The sequence below is a fragment of the Dufourea novaeangliae genome, unplaced genomic scaffold, assembly GCF_001272555.1.
Source record: "Dufourea novaeangliae isolate 0120121106 unplaced genomic scaffold, ASM127255v1 scaffold163, whole genome shotgun sequence".
NCBI lineage: Eukaryota > Metazoa > Arthropoda > Insecta > Hymenoptera > Halictidae > Dufourea > Dufourea novaeangliae.
Window position 1 is genome coordinate 154,940 of NW_015374034.1, and position 18,476 is coordinate 173,415.

Genomic DNA, 18,476 nt, shown 5'->3' on the forward strand with positions numbered 1-18,476 from the left:
AGTTTATGTAATAATACTGTATAAGTTCTTGTTGAATTATAAAGTGACAATATTTTGCATTCCATTATGTAACATTCCAATTAATATAATATATATAATCAAAAGAGTGTCGAAATGTATGACTATCTATAACAAAGACATCACGGTTTCCCATGAAAAATCATCGTGTTCATCGTGTAAATTTATTATATTTTTTTCTTCGACCAAGACGAACAGTTTCTTGAACGGAGAGTAATGCGATAAAGTATATTTATCCGCAATGACGATCAATTTATGTTTCGCCCTCGTTATAGCTACAGTTAATCTTTTATGGTCCCCCAATATTTCAAGGTCCTGTATTCAGAAAAATGAAATTTAAAAACTTTTTAATTTCAATATATCCAGTTGAACGAAATGTAAGCAAGATACCTCTTTTATGTCACTGTTATTAATTAAACTTTTCGCGCAGGAATAAATTATAATATCTTTATCACGGCCTTGATATTGGTCAACAGTGTTCACCTCAATATCTTTATGGATGATTCCTTTCAACAGATTCACGTGTGCTCTGTACGGAGCAATGATTCCTATACTCTGGGGTTTTATACCCATCTTAAAAAGAGAATATCATTATATGCATTCGTAAAATTATGATGTATTAAATGAGAAAAAAATTTCACCTCTACTACAGTCTGTGACAGCTTGAGGATTACGGCAGCTTCCCATACATTAGAATATATTTGATCGCTTTTGGGATACTTCTTACTAATCTCAATACTCGCTTTTAAATCATTCGTACAACCCGTATTCAAAATAATTATGGAGTCATCTATATCCTGCGATAGTACCTTTTGTATCCACCTTCCACATTTCAATAGATCCTAAAAAGTAATGATACCCCTACACATAAAACGCAAAGTATTGTACGTATAATTTGACTTACCCTACTATCTGCGATATCCAGTGTGGCATTTTCGATTAATGTATTTCCTACTTCTAATTTATCATTGTACGTTAATTTGTTTGCTAGACGCATAATGCTTTTATTCATTCTGTACTGTTTTGGTAATATTACGGTATTATTTTCACTGTCTAATCGAGCGAATAAGGATTCGTCTGCACCCAGTTTCCTGTGGAATAAGTGCAGGAGTAAAACTATAACTTGCTTTATCCCGAATAAATTTATCATATGTTATATACAATGAACTTCGACAGTAATGTACCTGGCAGCTTTACTTTTAACGATAGGTGGAAGTTGATCGGGATCTCCTGCAAGAACAAATTTACGTGCACTGTACAATGGTCTTAATACGACTGGCTGCAATGCTTGGGCGCTTTCATCCACAATACAAACATCGAATGTTCGTCGGCCAAGAAGTGCATGATGAGCACCATAACAAGTCACTCCTACAATATTCTAAAACGATTAAAAATAGGGTTTTCTCTCCTCATACAACAATCATCGTAAAGCAAGTTATATCTTAAAATATTTCATACTTTGCTGGAATACATAGCGTCCAAGCTCTCAGGAGAATTGAAATTTACAGACGAGTACGCATCACTTTTATGTTTCAACAATGGAGAAATAGACGATGAGCCCAATCGTAAAAAGTCAATGCCTTTGTCCAGTAGTTTCAACAAGATATTATCCAAAGCGCTGTTTGTATGGGCTGTAATTAAAACAGAGTGTCCCGTTACGTGTAACAGTTCTATCAAAGCCACTAGCGTTTGCGTTTTTCCTGTACCAGGCATTCCTTTGATTAAAATATAGTCATTAGCAGTCATTACTTTCAGTATGACTCTTTGCTGACTTTCATTTAGTTCCTGAACTATAGACGCGCTTTTGTGTACGACAGAACGCGATAATCCTTTAACGAATGTCGCTGGTTTCCTGGCGAAAATATGAAATTGATGACAAAATGACGAGAAGTACATTTTTTTTTAAACAAACTACCCTACTAACTTATCTATCACAATGTCCCGCAATCTCTCACAGATTTCATCGTCACCTATTAATCCACCAACGCTGGCAAGATTAGAAGCAAACAGAGTTCCGAAGGAAGAATATTTATCTATGTGAAAGGACTCATTGATACCGTACTTGGTGATGTTTCTGAAATTGTATAATTCTAGTAAACTTCAACAAACAATCTACAGTTACAAATTTGTGTACCTGTCTAATAAAACAATTATAGAGTCTTCTTTTAGATGCACGATAAAACCTGCTGACAAGTTTATATTCGTATCTGTGCTCACCAGGACGTATTCATTTTCTGTAAATTCTGTCTGTGAAATAGAAACGTTCGAGAATGTTTCATTGAAATTCGCGCGAACGAATGTGTGTTGATACTTAGAATCGCATTCGATGACCTTTCCTATTACTTTTAAATTACAAACGCACATTTTCTTCGCTTCCCTGAAAAGACGGACAATTATTAGCGTGAAAATATCTATAAATTGGTAGATTTAACTTTTACCTCTTTTCTGGACTTAACGTCCACAAATATCTCAATGTGTTATCAGAGGATTGAGTGGACTCCTCCATTTGCAATAACGTAACCCATTTCATGACATAATCGATATGAGCAGGCTTCAATTTTTCTAAGATTTGTTTTCCAAGCATTGTTAATGGATGCGATTCAGGTAACTGAATTTTAGTATCTCTACTTAGGTATGCACAACATAACGCATTGTACGAGCATTTAGAACATGCGCTATGATGGTTGATTGGCTCGGGTAACTCCAGCGTTTTCCCATTCAATTCGGAGATCAAATCTGATGTCTTCTCGATTGGTTTAGGAGCAAAATAATTAGCCAAAGTATTCCTTAACAGTATCAAGTCCCTTCTTTCAGGGTGTCCACTTCGAATTTCTTGCATATTATTTTCTCTAGAATGAGAAACGTCTATGCAATGAATTTCATTTAACAGTATGTGTATATTATAAGATATTACCTAAGATACAGTAGCAGTCCTGTATCTGTGTCTTGACCCGTAAGAGCCATCATCATAATATACAAAATAATTTGACCTTTATGTTCTAACGAGAACGAAGGTCTCCCTGTCTTTATTTCAAGGGGCATTATTTTTCTTCTCGAATTTAGATTAACTTCCACCGTGACATCTACTTTGCCTTTCACACCTAACTTGGGAAGCCAAATATTTTCTTCTATATCGTGAACGTAAGTGATGTTTCCTTTGAAATTGTCTTTTCTATTATTTATATCCTGCTGTTTTTTATCTATAAATATTATTAGAATTTAATGAAAGAACAAAAGGAATATTCTAAATACTCTGACTTACCTTTTAGATAATGTTGAATGAATTCAAATATTCGTGGTACAAATACGAGCATCTCCTTCCGGCATGCATCAAATGCAATTTCTGATGCATAAAGTGTACGTATTGTTTCCTTGGACTGCAATATGCTGTCCATCAATTTAATAATATCTGACATGTCATGAATATTTGTGCGTATTGCCTGTACAATTAATAATGAATTAAAATGGTATAAAAGTTATTTTAAATGTTAAGCATTTAATTGGTACCTTTTGTAGCAATTGATGAGCTAAGCTTCCAATTACCATAGCTGTTGCATCACCTCTATAATACGGCAGTGTTTCTATTTTCTTAAACTTCTCTGCTAATACTGCTTTTCTACTACAAAATAAAGCACCAACTATTGTTGTTCCAGATATTAACAGATCTGCATGAACAACAATGAAACCACTAGTATTATCCACAACCCAAGATTGATTGTCTTTCCTTGCTTGTATGGCAACAATATCATCCTTTTCAACTTTTGCATCTTTCCTGAATTTGAGTTTAAAACATGACATCTATTATATAATTCATACTATGATAACTTAATAATAAATAAACTCTTACCAAAAACCTGAACATATAACAGTTCCACTGGATGCAGAATCTTCTTGCTTCACAGATAACAATATACTATTACATTCTCTTTTTACACTAGTAACCTTACACCTCTGCAAAGAATCAAAGTTTATTTGATTAACCAAGGACCATTCTTCTTCAAAGCAATCATTAAAATCATCTGCAATACATGTGTTTAATGCAAAATCTGATTCCTCTTTACATTTGCCAAATTCATCCGATTGTTTAGAATTAGTGGACATCCTACTACTTTGTGTAGAACCTGTTGTTATCTGATTTACAGAAATGTTCTCAAAATTGCTCTCGTGTAATACACTGTTATTTCTAATAAATTGTTTACTTTCATTCAATTTATATCCGTCTAAGTCTATATTTTCCTTAGATTCTACCAAAACTACATTTTTGTTAGGAGAAGGACTTTTGATATGTATTTTCTCATCGCTGAAGACATCATGAATCACGTTAGACTCCTCCAGTTGCTTCTGTATTCTGTTCAAATTGTGCGCATCAAGTTTGTCATTTCGCTTAATAATCTTTGACTGACTTTCTTCCAATTCCATGTCGGTAGTCATTTTCCTCTTTTTAGATATCACTGCAATGTCATCTATCTTGTCATCCGTATCTTTAAGCACCTCATCTTTCGGAATGTTTGAAAAAAAGGATGATATTTTCTTTTGTGCATGATTTGCATTGTGAGCTGGACCATTCTATAATCAACAATAATAAATAATCAAAGTGTCAGACGAACGTCGCGAAGGGCAGTAAACACAGAATTCAAATAGCAATTCTCGAATGAAATTATCGTCGATGTATAACTGTAACGTTTCTCATTACTTATACTCATTTATTTACACACTTTACCTTTTTGTGCGACCGATTTGTTTTCTTCATTTTTAGTTGAATACTTTACGGTATCGCTGGTGCATCACAGAAATCTGTGATATCCGTGATTTAAAGTTATCGTTGACAATCATCGACAATGACGATGACCATTTCGCGCGCAAATTCTACCTGGGTTTACTTGATAATGAGATGGGAAAACCATGATGATCTGAGAACGTGAAATCACGGAGCCCCCGGTGGAGGCGCCATAGACCCTGCACGATGATAGCGTGAGGTCACGGAGGTCCCGGTGGTGGCGCCATTGATCACGTGGGGTGAGAGAGGGGGTCACGGAGCCCCCGGTGGAGACGCCATAGACCCTGCGCGGTGAGAGCGTGGGGTCACGGAGCCCCGGTGGAGGCGCCATAGACCCTACACGGAGGCCCCGGTGGAGGCACCTTTGATCACGTGGGCTGAGAATGTGGGGTCACGGAGCCCCCGAAGCATGCTGAGAGACCCCGTGTGTGTGAGATGTATGATGTACAATTAGAATTTCAACGATTTATAAATAAAAATACACACGGCTGAACTCAACGATAAATTTATTAATAAAATTATTTACAAAACGTAGGATCGATAAATTAAACATCAAAACTGAACATCTGAAATAATCAATAATGGATTAACAAACTTCTATATTCAAAATTAACGCGCAAAACTACAATCAAGTCCCGACATACATATTTATTTATCGTGTATATCTTATATGACGGATATTGTTTGGAATTTATACATATGTTTATGTTTATATATTTTAAATTTTATATTAAATATTTAAATAAATAGATAAAGTATAGCATTGTATTTTATTGTCTCTCAACGCAGAAACAACTTGTGTGTTGGGCAGAAAGATTTCTAGGGAATTTTTCAGACATCTTTCCTTCATCTATGGCGTCGATATTTGATGTATAAGAATCTTCTTTGAATAACAGTTCTCTAATTAAATTTATTATATACAGCGTACATTGACAAAGCAGTTATATACATCAAATACAATGTTAACTAACATGATTTGGTTGGCTTCTGCATATTACTGAAATACGCCTAGTTTTTGGTACATGCTGTCCTTCGTAATACGATTCTTCATTTTTTAAAATTTCGTGATTGTAATTATACCTGGCTGCGCCTCTATAAAGTAAAGATTCTTAATAAGATGTTATATATTTATAAACAGAAAACTACTTATACCTCATTATATATAAAGATCTTTGTGGCAACAGAAAATCTTCCTTGTATACTGTTTCATTTCCAACCATTGTCAGTCTCATTACACTGTCACTTAACAAGCTCAAACCAGCAATAATTTCTCCACAAAACTAGAATATATGAAAACTATTAACCTTCATCTACACATAAAACTAATCACTGTAGTATGTACCCTAATACTGTCAACGTGCGGTTTTATCCATCCTTCAGCTGCTAGGTCCAAAATATGTATCAGTGGAAGTTGAAGCATTCCCTTAGTAAAAGCTTTCTCACGAATTCTGTTTATTATTTTTATGTTATTTTCATTCCACTGCCTCCTTTCTGTCTCTCTGTAAGCATGTATTGCCTGCAATTATTGAATAATAAGTGAATGAAATATTAATGGAACTTAATGAAAAGTGTACTAACATCATCCCAATGTGCCTCTTCGTATCGAAGTCTCTTCATATAAGGATCAACTTCTTCTAGTAAAGATTTTTCCTCATCAACAGAGATAAAATTTGGAATAATTTGCATTGTCTTATGAAGTTCTTTCCAATTCTCTAAATCTTCATCAATTTTATTGCATAAGACAGTTGACCATGTGAAATGCCTTACACTGTAGGAATTATGGGTTCTCCTCAAAAGACTGGTCAACAGGTGAATCTTGAGACTCATGTTGGTTCCTGATTGCTTTGTCCAAATAGAGGTTAAAGGCACTGAAAGTGTGAATGGACCGACATTTAATTAACCCTGGCGCAATACAAGATTATATTCACTTTATCATTCATATATCTGTATGCACGAATGTCTGATTTATTTAAAAAAAGCGTCAATAAAAAGTATATACATGAACGCTCGAGTTACTTAAGAGGGACTAATGTATGCAATCTTGACGGAGCAATTACTTTTTCATTCTTACGAATAATGCGGTAAAGAATTGTGCCGTTTACTGATATAGTCAATAAAATTCGGACAAATTATATTATGCGAACCATATGTGGAAGTAGGGGAAAAATGAATAGATTTCGACGATAATCAAATTATGAGGGTTATATTTCTGCCAGAGCGTCACTTTTAATCTACAAACAGTTTTTATCGACCACGGTTTTATCTTTCATAATAAAACTAGATCGTTTTACTATACAGATTCCGGTATCAAGCTTGCGAATGCGGATGTTGATCATGAAATTGTTATGAGCATTTTAAGTCATGATTTCGACGGGGATCAAAGATGCATTGGCTTCTACAGCCTCAATTTGCACGGCTTTACAATTTTTAGCCGGCGTGTAAGTAAAAAAATTCGAATTAAACGTTTCATCCGATCTTGCTTGATAAATCTCACAAATTTGCAACGTGTTTTATTTACATTAAACGTTTTACAAAATAAGCTGTCGAATGTGTTTCAGATTGGTATGCAGAAAGATCATTAAAAATGGATCAACAGGCAACACCTCAGCCTTGGCATTTGTAACATGTTATACATCGTAAGTATAAACTTGTGTGAAGTACATTATTACTTATGTACGTGTGTACATCAAATAACATATGTTACAGATGTGTTCTATGGATAAGATACAGTATGCTTATTGAAGACAGATTCATATTATTAGTGAATATCTTTGGATCAATACTACAAATATCTTATGTTTACGTGTTTATTTTGTATAGTGTAAAGAAATTTAAAATTATAAAACAAATGATAGTAGCAACTTGTTTTCTCGGAGCTGTATACTTTTATAGCTTTTACGAGGAAGACAAAGCATTATCTGCAAAGTATGTTGGTTCTCTTAGCTGTACAGTAACAGTATTATTCTTTGCCTCCCCTTTAATGATGATGGTAAGTTTTCATAAGGTCTTTATATTACTAAAGTAAAAAGTGACCGTTCAACAGAATTAATGAAATATAATGTTTCCTAGGCACACGTGATAAAGGTCAAAAGTACGGAAAGTTTACCATTTCCAATTATAATGGCTTCGTTAATTGTTTCCTCTCAGTGGTTTGCATATGGTTGCCTTCTCAATGATCCTTTCATACAGATACCAAACTTCTTAGGCTGTGTATTGTCTGCGTTCCAGCTTTGTTTCTTTGTGATTTATCGAAATAATCAAGTCACCGAAGCTCATCTCATATGACAGTAATTGTTTCTCATAATTTATGTGAAGCAAATGTAACATGATTTATATTGCGACTAAGAAATATATTTTTCAGATTGCTATTGGTTTTTTTTTAAACAAATTCTTTTTACCGCCAAAAATAGTACGAAGTCCTGCTGTATGGTGGCGTTTTTATCGATCTAGGAACTTTTTAACATTCAAAAAATTCCCTAGCTCTACAAGAAAAAATCGATTTACGTTAGAAAATATATTAATGTTAAACAATACATTATTTTTATAAGCACAACAACAAGTTAATTGTAAAAACGATTTTACTTATAAAAGATGTGCTATTTCATTTGCCTGCTTGTTCATCAATAATTTCTATACTCACCGATTTATACCGTGACAAATAAATTTATCGATTCTTTTGCTCATCATTCGATTTTTCAAAGCTCTTTCAAAACTCTTTCCTCTACATAAACAAAGTAATCGTTCGCTAATCTGAAGAACGAGTAGTTCGCTTGAGCATAGTATTAGTCACTTTTTTCTTCGAAATAACGATGATAAAAGGAATTTGAAATCCCGTAAAACACTTCTTGTGATTAAAAAAATTATCAGATTCAATGTAAACATACTCGGAGGAAAAAACTGATTATTTATTCCTTCCCTTAGGAAAATTTGTTCTCGGGCGGAAGTCGAGCGGAGAATTTTCCCGACATATTGGTTGTAACGGGGAGCCTCGGGGTAGGTTACGATTGGCAGGACTGACTGCTAAGCGAAGAGAAAGAGGTGCGGTGTTGCGTGACTGGCTGCGGGACGATCGAGAGAGCGTGTGTGTTTGTTGTGTTGTACAGATTTTTATTCTCCTTTCACGGGAAAGAAACGACCGCACGCTTGGAAGAAGCAAAATGTCGTCGTACATCCAGGTCGCGGAGGACGAGAGCGACGAGCCGATAGAGCTACCGACGGAGGACGATAGCACACTCTTATTGACCACCGTGACCGCCCAATTTCCCGGAACGTGTGGCCTGAAATACCGCAATCCGGAGTCACGGACGATGCGCGGGATCCGTCTCGTTGACGGACGTCTTCATCCGCCTGAGAATGGATGGGGCAAAGCAGTTTACTTTTGTGTCTTTCCAAAAGGTGCTTATTTCAAGACAAATCCATACCATCCCCATTTTTCTTGTGCTCTCTCTCTCTCTCTCTCTCTCTCTCTCTCTCTCTCTCTCTCTCTCTCTCTCTTTTTTCCCTTACCTCTCTCCCTCCTCCTCTTCTCTCCCTCCCCTTACGCTATGTTTCTGTCTCTCTCGCACTCGCTCCACGACTCCCAAATACTAATGCTACGATAAGACCAACTACCGTGCATTTTGTTATATCGATTGACGCAAATTTGGAGTAAGCTGCCTTTGCTTCTGCATCCTCTTTGCGTTCAATGTGACTTCGATTCTTTATTTTCTTTTTCCCTTTTGGCTACACACGTTCGATATTCTATTTTCGTCCGTGGAGCCGCGTCGAATTTAGTTTTTTCTGGAGAATTTTTTAACTACACTGATAATTGGTCTTAATCGATTCAATAGTTATCTTTGAAGTCCAGTACATGTGTTTGTGTTTGTAACTGTGTTTATAATGTTTGTTTGCATTTTTCAAGGAAATTACCTTTTTTTTTTTCAATATTTTACTTATCCGAATTTCATTTACGGAGGGAACACGAGAGCCTGTTTCTGCTGGTGCATGATTTTACCATCAAGAAATTATTCTATTTTGTATAATGTTAATAGCGGTAGATCTTGTTCTTGTTAAACGAGATCGACATAAGCACATGTTAATAGAATTTGTTGATGCTGATGATTGAGAGATACGGGTAATGATTAAGTTTGTGTAACGATGCTTCCAATGCACAGCTATAGTAATATCTGTGTGTATGTATCTATATAAATGTCTATTAATACCGAACAAAGCTTATTTGCATCTGTACAAACGTATATACATGTGTATAGCTTTGAACTTGAGTGTTTAATACAATTTTACCGATATATGTTACAGACATACATATATGAATATATCACATAAGCACGCGTGCACATACACACACACACACACATTGACACTTAATACACTGATGTAGAAGTTTTTTTTTTTATATCATTTTGAATAATAACTATTTGTACTGGATTTCTGTATTCTTCTCTTTTTTTTTTATTATTTTTATCGCAATTACGTTTCTCTTCTATTATTATATCTTTTCAGAGAACAAACGTAAATCTGATGACAATTTGGAAAATTCCACAGCTAAGACTAAAAGAATGGAAACAAAGTTGCGTTGCACAGACTTGATTGTACTTGGTTTACCATGGAAAACTACCGAACAGAACTTGCGCGAGTATTTTGAAACATTTGGAGAAGTGCTCATGGCTCAGGTAAATTTTCGTTTTTTGATTTACGGAGGTACTTCTCTTCCAATATTACACGCATTATTAAATGTCTCTTAATATTGATTTAGGTGAAGAAAGACGCAAAATCTGGACAAAGCAAAGGATTTGGATTTATTAGATTTGGAAGTTATGAGTCCCAATTAAGATGTCTTGCCCAAAGACACATGATAGATGGTAGATGGTGTGACGTCAAGGTTCCCAACAGTAAGGTAAGAGCATCGATATGTTCAATAACAAACGTTCATTGTTTCCTCAGATATCTTCAAGTAGTTCCCAAATGCTTAAGTACTTAACATTCGTTTAATATTGAGATATATATATACATATTTATGTACATGCAAGTCATAGACCTGTACACAACTTTCCTATGCACTGATAAGTTACATCATTAAAATCTGATCATTTTACATTTATAGCAAAATAATAATTTGTTCGATTGTATGTTTCGTTCAATTTTGGGTGGATGTTATGGGTGCAATAAAATTGTCCATAATGTATATTATACGTCTGAAAATCCGAGAACAGGTTTGCTTGCTTTATTACCATCGATGGAGTAGGGAAGAAAGTAACATTTTCATAGACTTTATATAGTGCTTGCATAGACATTATATAGTTGTGTACAGGTCTATGGTGCATGCAATAGAATGTTAGTTGAACCGTATACTACAGAGCGAATCGCAAGGAAAAAAAGAACAATTGAAAAGTCTGACTATGGTACAAACGTAAATAATTACATTGCCGTGGAAATTCATTTTCTATTTTGAATCGTTGCACAAGACAAATAAGACAATTGATTTCCGCTTATAAATCTCTTAACGGTCATCTTTAAATACTTCTTGAGAAAACGTATATTGTGGTATAAATAGGTGAATGTGTAGTCGCTTTAAGTGGTAAATTTATAAGGGACCAGTTGATAAATGTGCGTGAATGTTTACATGAGTGTTGTATGATGCAAAGGAGAAGTATGGATGCGTGATCTTGTAAATAACATGGTGTGTGTTTGTGTCATTCAATAGTGTGGCATTTTTTTTTCAAGTATGCTATGAGAGTACCACTGTCAGGTTTAAATAGGGACGAATGACTTACGAATATACATACCCAGTTCACATGAAACATAGGAGAAGAGAACTCGAGAGACACACAGAAAGGTGCTGTTTGATAGATTTTCGGGTTTCGGTTACATGCGAATTTCTACGGAATTTAATGTAACGTTCCAAGTGTTAGCTTGCTAGAGATATCCAAACCAAGTGTCGTCGCGCCACTAACTCTGAAACGAATCAGGGAGATCACAAGTTTTTTCGTTATCGAAAACGTATGTACAACTAATAATGGGAGTGAATTTTAAACGACAGACTACTCGAGAGTATCGCTAAATGTGTATCCTCATTTTCGAGACGAGAAAAAACATTGTAATGGGTATGGTTTGCGTGACAGTGTGTGGAATTCGAAGAGACACTTGATTCACATGCGGTGTGCAACTATTACGGATTGTCGTACTTGAAGTGAGCTCGGAATTTTTGCGAAACGTAACAGAACCGGAGAATCTCGCGTTTAGAGTCTGAACAAAGATTATACGTCGGTCAGAAGAACGATTAGAATCTTTTACGTGATTAATGAGTCAGTTTTATTTTTTTTTTTATTACCGAACGCTTGTAAGACAGTGTCTAGTATGATGGAGAATAGCGTACCAGTTCCGTGGATGAATAAAGACGTGATTGGGTGCCGTGTATGTCTTCTCAGTCGGGTAGCTCGAGTATAGATTAGGAATCACACGTTAGCCTTTAAAAAACGTATGACAACGTGTTATTTATGTCTCTGGTATGTGGAATGAAGAAAAATAGGAAATACTCCAAAAAAAAAAAAAAAAAAAAAAAAAAAAAAAAAAAGAGAGTGCGTACATGTGTGTCAGACAAACAAACAAAACAAAAAAAAAATTATACAGATAAAATTGTATGTGATTGTCGAGGGCTGGTGTATCTGGTTGCAGAATATTGATGGCTTAATGATGGCTCGTCAGTATGACACGAGCAAACACAATGAATGCTACCGCCCTATACCGGTTCACACGCCGAGTAGTCGACGGGTGCCTGTGACGAAACCGTATATCAACGTAAACACATCCGAGGCTGCTAACGCACCTAGGTACGACTCGGAGTCGTACGATTATAAAACAACCCATTACCCGTCGTACCCGCCGAATTATCCGTACGACGATAACAATAAGTACAAGTACGAGGCTGGTCAGAATTACAATGCTGCGTACGAGAAACAGAGCAATTATCCGGCCTACGAGGATCCCGGGTACGATACACGGAATTACATGGTACAACAACAGCAGCAGCAGCACGGGACCGGCGGTGCCGCGAATCCACCGGCCAGTAGTTACCCGTCCGACGCTGAATACGCCGCCGCAAGATACCCGAACTACGAAGGACGTGGCGGCGGTGGTGCTGCCATTTATCCGGTGATGGAGAATCCGGATTATACTGAGAAAGCACGATACAATTACGGTTACGATCGTAACTATTACGAGGGCGACGGTCGTTACGCGTCCCCGGAGTGTCGATACCCGTTGGACGTCCGGTATCCGGACGCCAGACACGGCGACAATAGAATACCGAGTGACGGTCGCGAGGCTGATTGTAGATATCCCGTGGACAATCGTGAAATGGACAGAAGATACACCGTCGACGGTAGGGATCCAGAGGGTAGATACACGGTCGATAACAGGGAAGTCGACGCCAGATACCCTCCGGACGGTAAGGAGGTAGACGCCAGATTTCCGGACACAGCAAGATACCCGGCTAAAGAGAACTATTACGATCGTTATTACAAGCACCGGCCGTCGAGGGATCACCATGTCTCGGACACGTCAAGATACTGATGAGTCTTGTTACTATCCGTAAATACATAAGTCACGATTCAACGGGAATAGACGTTCGCTATCGAATCGGCTTTTTCCGAAGAGAAAAGGGAAAGCAATGGTACGGTCTTACGGAACCATTTTTACTCCCTAAGAGCGTGGACGTATTGGAAATGAAATCGGTAATGGATTATAGTGTAGATTTGAATAGACACAAGTTAGCTTTTTATACTTTGGATAATAGAAATATTGAGATACATTCCTTAGGTCAAGATCTTCACCTTGGCACTTGTCATTCTTCTTTTGAATAACTAATCGGTTGTTTATACCCCTGTAAGTAGTTTGTATTACAAATGTTATCCGTTGTTCGTCTTGGTTATATATGAATTGTGGATTCGTAGTCCAGGTGTCTTTTGAAATGGTAATGCCTAGAAGTCGATTCGAGAATAGAAAGATAGCTGAATGTGTATTCCGGTTGACTCGTGATCTCTGTTACAAATAGCATATATATATATACCATATAAAATGAAAAATACTGTCTGATATTAGAGATAGCTTCGAAATAACTGTCTACATTTTAATCAACTATTGTGCTTATTCAGTTTTAAGATAATGTAATATATATATATATATATACAGCATGAGATTTTACATCGATTATAAAGAGAAAGGACAACATTGTACAGAAATTTTGTGCATGGATTTAAAAGAGGCCATAGTGCTTAAGTGTTGTTATATATACATACATACATATTATATATATAATTCACGGAGATCAAGTGTAAATTGACCAGCCGAGACACCTTTTTTTCCGAGATATCGAACAACTAAATGAATTGCGTATATGAACAGAATTTTCTATAAAACTTGACGTTAGTGCAGATTAGTCCTTCTCTGTTTCTTAGTACGATCTCTATTTACGCAATCAATCGCTCGCGGACATTTTACATACGACTGTTTGATAACGAAAAGAAAAAAAAAAGTGAAGAAAAAAAATCAAAAAAATTGCATAGTATTTAACTCTCACTCTTTTTAACAAGCGGACGTCAAGTATCACGTGTAATTACAATAATAATGTGCACTGTACGCAAGTTTTATCGGACAACAAAGAAACAAAAAAAAAAAAAAGCAAAAAAAATTCACTGTGAAAATCTGTTGTACATGATTGATTGATTGTGCGTTTGTGCGTAGGAGGGAATGATTCAGCAAGTACCCTGCAAGGTATTCGTGGGACGCTGTACAGAAGACCTAACCGCTGATGATCTGCGCGACTATTTCTCCAAATACGGCGAAGTGACGGACGTGTTCATCCCGAAACCATTCCGTGCATTTTCGTTTGTTACTTTCTTAGATCCCGAGGTGGCCCAGTCACTGTGCGGCGAGGATCACATTATTAAAGGGGTCTCCGTGCATGTGTCGAACGCCGCGCCGAAATCGGAAGGGAACAATAAGAATTTCAATAATCAAGTGAACTCGAACATGCGTAGAGGCGCCCCCGGCGGCGGACCGGTCGAGAATAACGTGCAGGGTAACTATCAGGGTAACCGTTACATGGGACATTCAGGTAACAATATGGGCCCGAACGGCTGGAACAATCCCGGGAATCGCGGGAATCTGGACATGCCGAATCTACAAGCGTTGGGGATCACCGGACAGAATAACGGAGGCGGCGGCGGCGGCGGTATGTCGAATCCCCTGGCGATGGGCGGTCTGAATCTGTCCGCGTTACCGGTCAATCCGGCCCTGGTGGCCGCCGCGTTGAACCAAGCATCTTGGGGCTTGATCGGTAACTTGCAGAATCAGGGAAACGATCAGGGATATTCGAACCAGCCTGGCCCACCTGGCCAGCCGCCTTCCGGGAACAATAGCATTGGTAACAGTGGCAACTCTGGCTTTCTCAGTTGGATGAATCAGGGTGGTAGTGATGGTAATACAGGCAATCCTGGAACAGGTGGACCAGGCCCGAATAACCCGAACGCGTCCCAAGGTGCTTGGCAGAATCATCCGGGGCAGCGTGATCAGAAGTCGAACACCTTTCTCAAGTACGAGTAGACGTCTGCGTTCAATCAACCGCCACCCTAACCAACCCCCCTCCTCCCCGGGACGGTGATGTTTCTAGAGGAGGAAGAAATTTCGGCGGCGAATCCGTTCCTTTGATCCTGACGCATTAACGCACCAGCGACCGAGAGAACGAACAAGGGGGAGAGATGGTCTAGGCAACCTCCTGTTTGTAGTAGGTACAAATTCCATGATTTTGTAAGAACGACGTACGACGACGATGAACTTGGGCCTCTGTCGCGATGAGGAACGATTGACGGGGCTGTAGGTAGTGTTGGGTAGAATTATTGTCAACTCTGACAAAGTGTCGTAGGAGAAGGGGCCTCCTATCACTTGGTAAATTTATATAAAGTACTGAAATAAATGTTACGAATGTTAACTTGGCATAAATTTCAGTAACTCCAGAGACCAAGTGGTAGGATGTCTTTCCTCTTACGCCGTAGTGGCGGGATAAACAAATTGGTATGCATGAAAGTACATTTGAGGAGAAGTTCCTCGCGCTGCAATATAGCAAGAGTCCACTGTATATACCTGAGGGAAGAAGAAAATGTTTTCTTTATTATTTCTCTCTCTATCTCTCTTTTCGTTTCCTTCATCCTGATATACAAATATTTCATAACGATCGTGTTTTTACTGTTAATTGTCTAGACCCAGCGGTACCCCCCCTCCCCTCCCCCTTCTTTTTATCTTTTGCACGTCACACACACTGTACTGTATTATCCCCGATCCTGTCACGCGTTGTTCTTTGTACCGGGGGAGTTAAAGATGCAGACAAGACGGTGTATATTAGGCGCAATTCCGTTTTTTCCGCGCGAGGATAAAACAGGCAAGGAAGGGACGGATAGCTTCGATCATCTGAAACTGTGCATACTATTATCGTATGATCTCATTTCAAGCGTGCGGTCTAACCAACTCATTAAAAGAAAGAAAGAAAACAAAGTAACAAGATAATAAATACTGTACTGAGATGTTTATGAGAATGAGGTTGATGAGTGAGAATTATACATATATATAAATATATATGTATATATTATATACATATATATGTATAGGATACATAGATAATGATGATGATGTTGGATGAATGTGAATGTGCTGTAGGATGAACAAGAACGAGATTTGTTGTTGGGGAGTACGTATATATGTGCTTACGTTTTTATTTAAACTTTCATACCGTGTGCTTAATGTGTATAACTGAGAATTTAAATACAAAATCTCGTCGAGTCGACAGAATGCGAGAGTTTTCCTGGCTCTTCTTCGAGCGTGTCGTGCGTGAGATCACCGGACTTAATCTTGGATCATTTTTCGTTTTGTAACAACGCATCCAGCGTCGTTCATTTCCATTTTTTTATATATTTTTTTTAATTGCGTCATCGGCGTCAATCTGAGAACAATATTACCATCGTATAAGAGGAAACGAATCCGAGACCGACCTTGAAAGAAAACATATGTGCATAATATATTCTTTATCGGTTCGCTCAGAATACAAAAAAAGGGGGGGGGGCAACAAAGCTTCTAAGATTATTGTCGTGTTGGATATTTCTTACGAAAGTATGTTCTTTTTTCGGTATGACCGCGGTTTGCTTCTTGTTTATATATTTTGCTGTTTGCTTTTCAGTACCATTGTAATCGCTAATTACAAGCAAGACTGGGCAGAGTGTCTGGTCGCGTGTTCTGGTTAATTCCGTCGTGTCTTCTTTTGATTCAAGCGGAGAGAAATGTGCTGAAGTGTTGATGATGATGTTCCGTTTCTGTGTGTTGGAAAACGGAGGATGCATGGGGGAATGGGACGAGTGTGAAAGACGACGCAGTTGCATACAGATTGATCGCAGCTACCCGAGGGATTTAAAAAATGCCATTAACTCTTAGAGAAATCTCGCCTTAAATGGAGAATAAAAGGATTGTAAACGTTTTTTCTAGCGTGTGCACACGACCGACTTTATGTGAGATAAATAGATATGTGTTTTACAGTTGAGTATGATATATATATATGTGGATGATGATGCGTTTAAAAAAAAAGGTCTTCATTGAGATTGGTTTGCGTGTTTGTGAAAGGTGGCATTTCGTAATCGACATTTTTATTAGTTCACCTGCGAGACTCTGAAACGATAACTAGATGTGTTTGTGAGTTAATAATCTTCCAACCGATGATGAGTCCAGTATTGGTTTCGCGAAGAATCTAAACCAGCCATTAATTATATCATTCGCGATGCACGGATCGTAGTCAATAAATCCTCTTGTACATTAGTTGAAGCTGAAAGAAAAAAAGAACAGTGCATAAAAATCTAGGTGAAACATTTTAAACTATTACACGTTTGAGAAAAAAAAAAAGCAAGAACTACATTATCGTAGAGGTCTCATTAATGATTCCTATTTGAGATGTGCATACCATTTTCCACTTGTAATCGGTAAACATTACCTTATGGATTGTAAAGAAAATCGTAGACGCTGGGTGATCCTCGAGTATTCAGCTGATAGAAGTGATTTTGTACGCGATATTGACGAACAGAAAAGTCAAGTACTTGAATATTAAAGGACCACCCTTTCATTCACACACCAATGCTTTTACCAATATCAAATTTTCTTATGCCAGGAGAATCGTTGTTTTCCCTTGCTTTCACGTAACGTGTATAGGAAACTCATATTATAATATCTCTCTCTCTCTCTCTCTCTCTCTCTCTCTCTCTCTCTCTCTCTCTCTAGATTGGATTGTTTTTTTTTAACCTCACGTGTCTCTTTTCTCTCAGTGTGTGTGTGTATGACGGTTGAATGTATTTGTTAATGGTCGTCTCAGAACTACAGGCATGAAAGTTTTTAATCGAGAAGTGATTTTGCTGTTTGATGATATGAAGCATTAGTAAAAACTACATACATATATATATATGTATCTGATTGCAAAAGAGAAACAAAGGAAACTCTACGTGTTGATACATACATATACATATATATATACATGGTGAATGAGTATAATAATTGTGAGGCAAGCGATAATTAATTGCAAAAAAAAGTAATATTTTATGGATGGGACACAGTCGTTTAATGAATGCCTGATATATACTATATATATATATATATA

The 18,476-nt window shown here is 37.2% G+C and overlaps 4 protein-coding genes across 6 annotated transcripts; 2 read left to right on the top strand and 2 right to left on the bottom strand.

Annotated features, from left to right (window-relative positions):
• Positions 1-114: 114 nt before the first annotated feature.
• Positions 115-4,449, bottom strand: LOC107189456 (DNA replication ATP-dependent helicase/nuclease DNA2). The gene is made up of 13 exons (XM_015577991.1): positions 3,866-4,449; positions 3,526-3,790; positions 3,281-3,458; positions 2,933-3,218; positions 2,457-2,867; positions 2,153-2,395; positions 1,943-2,092; positions 1,477-1,870; positions 1,203-1,396; positions 923-1,109; positions 660-860; positions 409-591; positions 115-333 (listed from the first exon to the last, which is right to left on the bottom strand). Exons 1-13 carry the CDS (start codon positions 4,447-4,449, stop codon positions 127-129), a joined length of 3,483 nt encoding a protein of 1,160 aa, XP_015433477.1. The 3' UTR covers positions 115-126.
• Positions 4,450-5,757: 1,308 nt separating this feature from the next.
• LOC107189457 (alpha-ketoglutarate-dependent dioxygenase alkB homolog 7, mitochondrial) lies at positions 5,758-6,622 on the bottom strand. Its single transcript, XM_015577993.1, has 4 exons — positions 6,374-6,622; positions 6,138-6,311; positions 5,948-6,075; positions 5,758-5,887 (listed from the first exon to the last, which is right to left on the bottom strand). Exons 1-4 carry the CDS (start codon positions 6,620-6,622, stop codon positions 5,758-5,760), a joined length of 681 nt encoding a protein of 226 aa, XP_015433479.1.
• Positions 6,623-6,639: 17 nt separating this feature from the next.
• Positions 6,640-8,080, top strand: LOC107189492 (sugar transporter SWEET1). The gene is made up of 5 exons (XM_015578031.1): positions 6,640-6,876; positions 7,094-7,233; positions 7,354-7,431; positions 7,502-7,784; positions 7,865-8,080. The coding sequence occupies exons 2-5, from the start codon at positions 7,157-7,159 to the stop codon at positions 8,078-8,080; spliced, it is 654 nt and encodes a 217-aa protein (XP_015433517.1). The 5' UTR covers positions 6,640-6,876; positions 7,094-7,156.
• Positions 8,081-8,802: 722 nt separating this feature from the next.
• Positions 8,803-15,600, top strand: LOC107189508 (TAR DNA-binding protein 43). 3 transcript variants are annotated; one of them, XM_015578051.1, is made up of 5 exons: positions 8,803-9,190; positions 10,295-10,464; positions 10,548-10,688; positions 14,534-15,215; positions 15,294-15,600. In XM_015578051.1, the coding sequence occupies exons 1-5, from the start codon at positions 8,953-8,955 to the stop codon at positions 15,392-15,394; spliced, it is 1,332 nt and encodes a 443-aa protein (XP_015433537.1). In that variant the 5' UTR covers positions 8,803-8,952; the 3' UTR covers positions 15,395-15,600. The 3 variants fall into 3 exon arrangements, with proteins under 3 accessions (XP_015433537.1, XP_015433536.1, XP_015433535.1); XM_015578050.1 differs by having other exon boundaries at positions 14,534-15,600; XM_015578049.1 differs by lacking the exons at positions 14,534-15,215; positions 15,294-15,600 and adding an exon at positions 12,467-13,395.
• Positions 15,601-18,476: the final 2,876 nt, after the last annotated feature.

Bases quoted from the DNA above. Each gene is read 5' to 3' on its own strand.
- LOC107189456 (XM_015577991.1), bottom strand. From the start codon at position 4,449: ATGACTACCGACATGGAATTGGAAGAAAGTCAGTCAAAGATTATTAAG. The intron at 1,110-1,202 runs GTACATTACTGT...CTTATTCCACAG, and splicing joins GTTAAAAGTAAAGCTGCCAG to GAAACTGGGTGCAGACGAAT. The intron at 592-659 runs GTGAAATTTTTT...TCTCTTTTTAAG, and splicing joins TGTCACAGACTGTAGTAGAG to ATGGGTATAAAACCCCAGAG.
- LOC107189457 (XM_015577993.1), bottom strand. From the start codon at position 6,622: ATGAGTCTCAAGATTCACCTGTTGACCAGTCTTTTGAGGAGAACCCAT. The intron at 6,076-6,137 runs GTACATACTACA...CATATATTCTAG, and splicing joins CGCACGTTGACAGTATTAGG to TTTTGTGGAGAAATTATTGC. The intron at 5,888-5,947 runs GTATAAGTAGTT...TTTACTTTATAG, and splicing joins AGATCTTTATATATAATGAG to AGGCGCAGCCAGGTATAATT.
- LOC107189492 (XM_015578031.1), top strand. From the start codon at position 7,157: ATGATTTCGACGGGGATCAAAGATGCATTGGCTTCTACAGCCTCAATT. The intron at 7,432-7,501 runs GTAAGTATAAAC...CATATGTTACAG, and splicing joins TTTGTAACATGTTATACATC to ATGTGTTCTATGGATAAGAT. The intron at 7,785-7,864 runs GTAAGTTTTCAT...AATGTTTCCTAG, and splicing joins CCTCCCCTTTAATGATGATG to GCACACGTGATAAAGGTCAA.
- LOC107189508 (XM_015578049.1), top strand. From the start codon at position 8,953: ATGTCGTCGTACATCCAGGTCGCGGAGGACGAGAGCGACGAGCCGATA. The intron at 10,465-10,547 runs GTAAATTTTCGT...ATATTGATTTAG, and splicing joins GAGAAGTGCTCATGGCTCAG to GTGAAGAAAGACGCAAAATC. The intron at 10,689-12,466 runs GTAAGAGCATCG...ATCTGGTTGCAG, and splicing joins TCAAGGTTCCCAACAGTAAG to AATATTGATGGCTTAATGAT.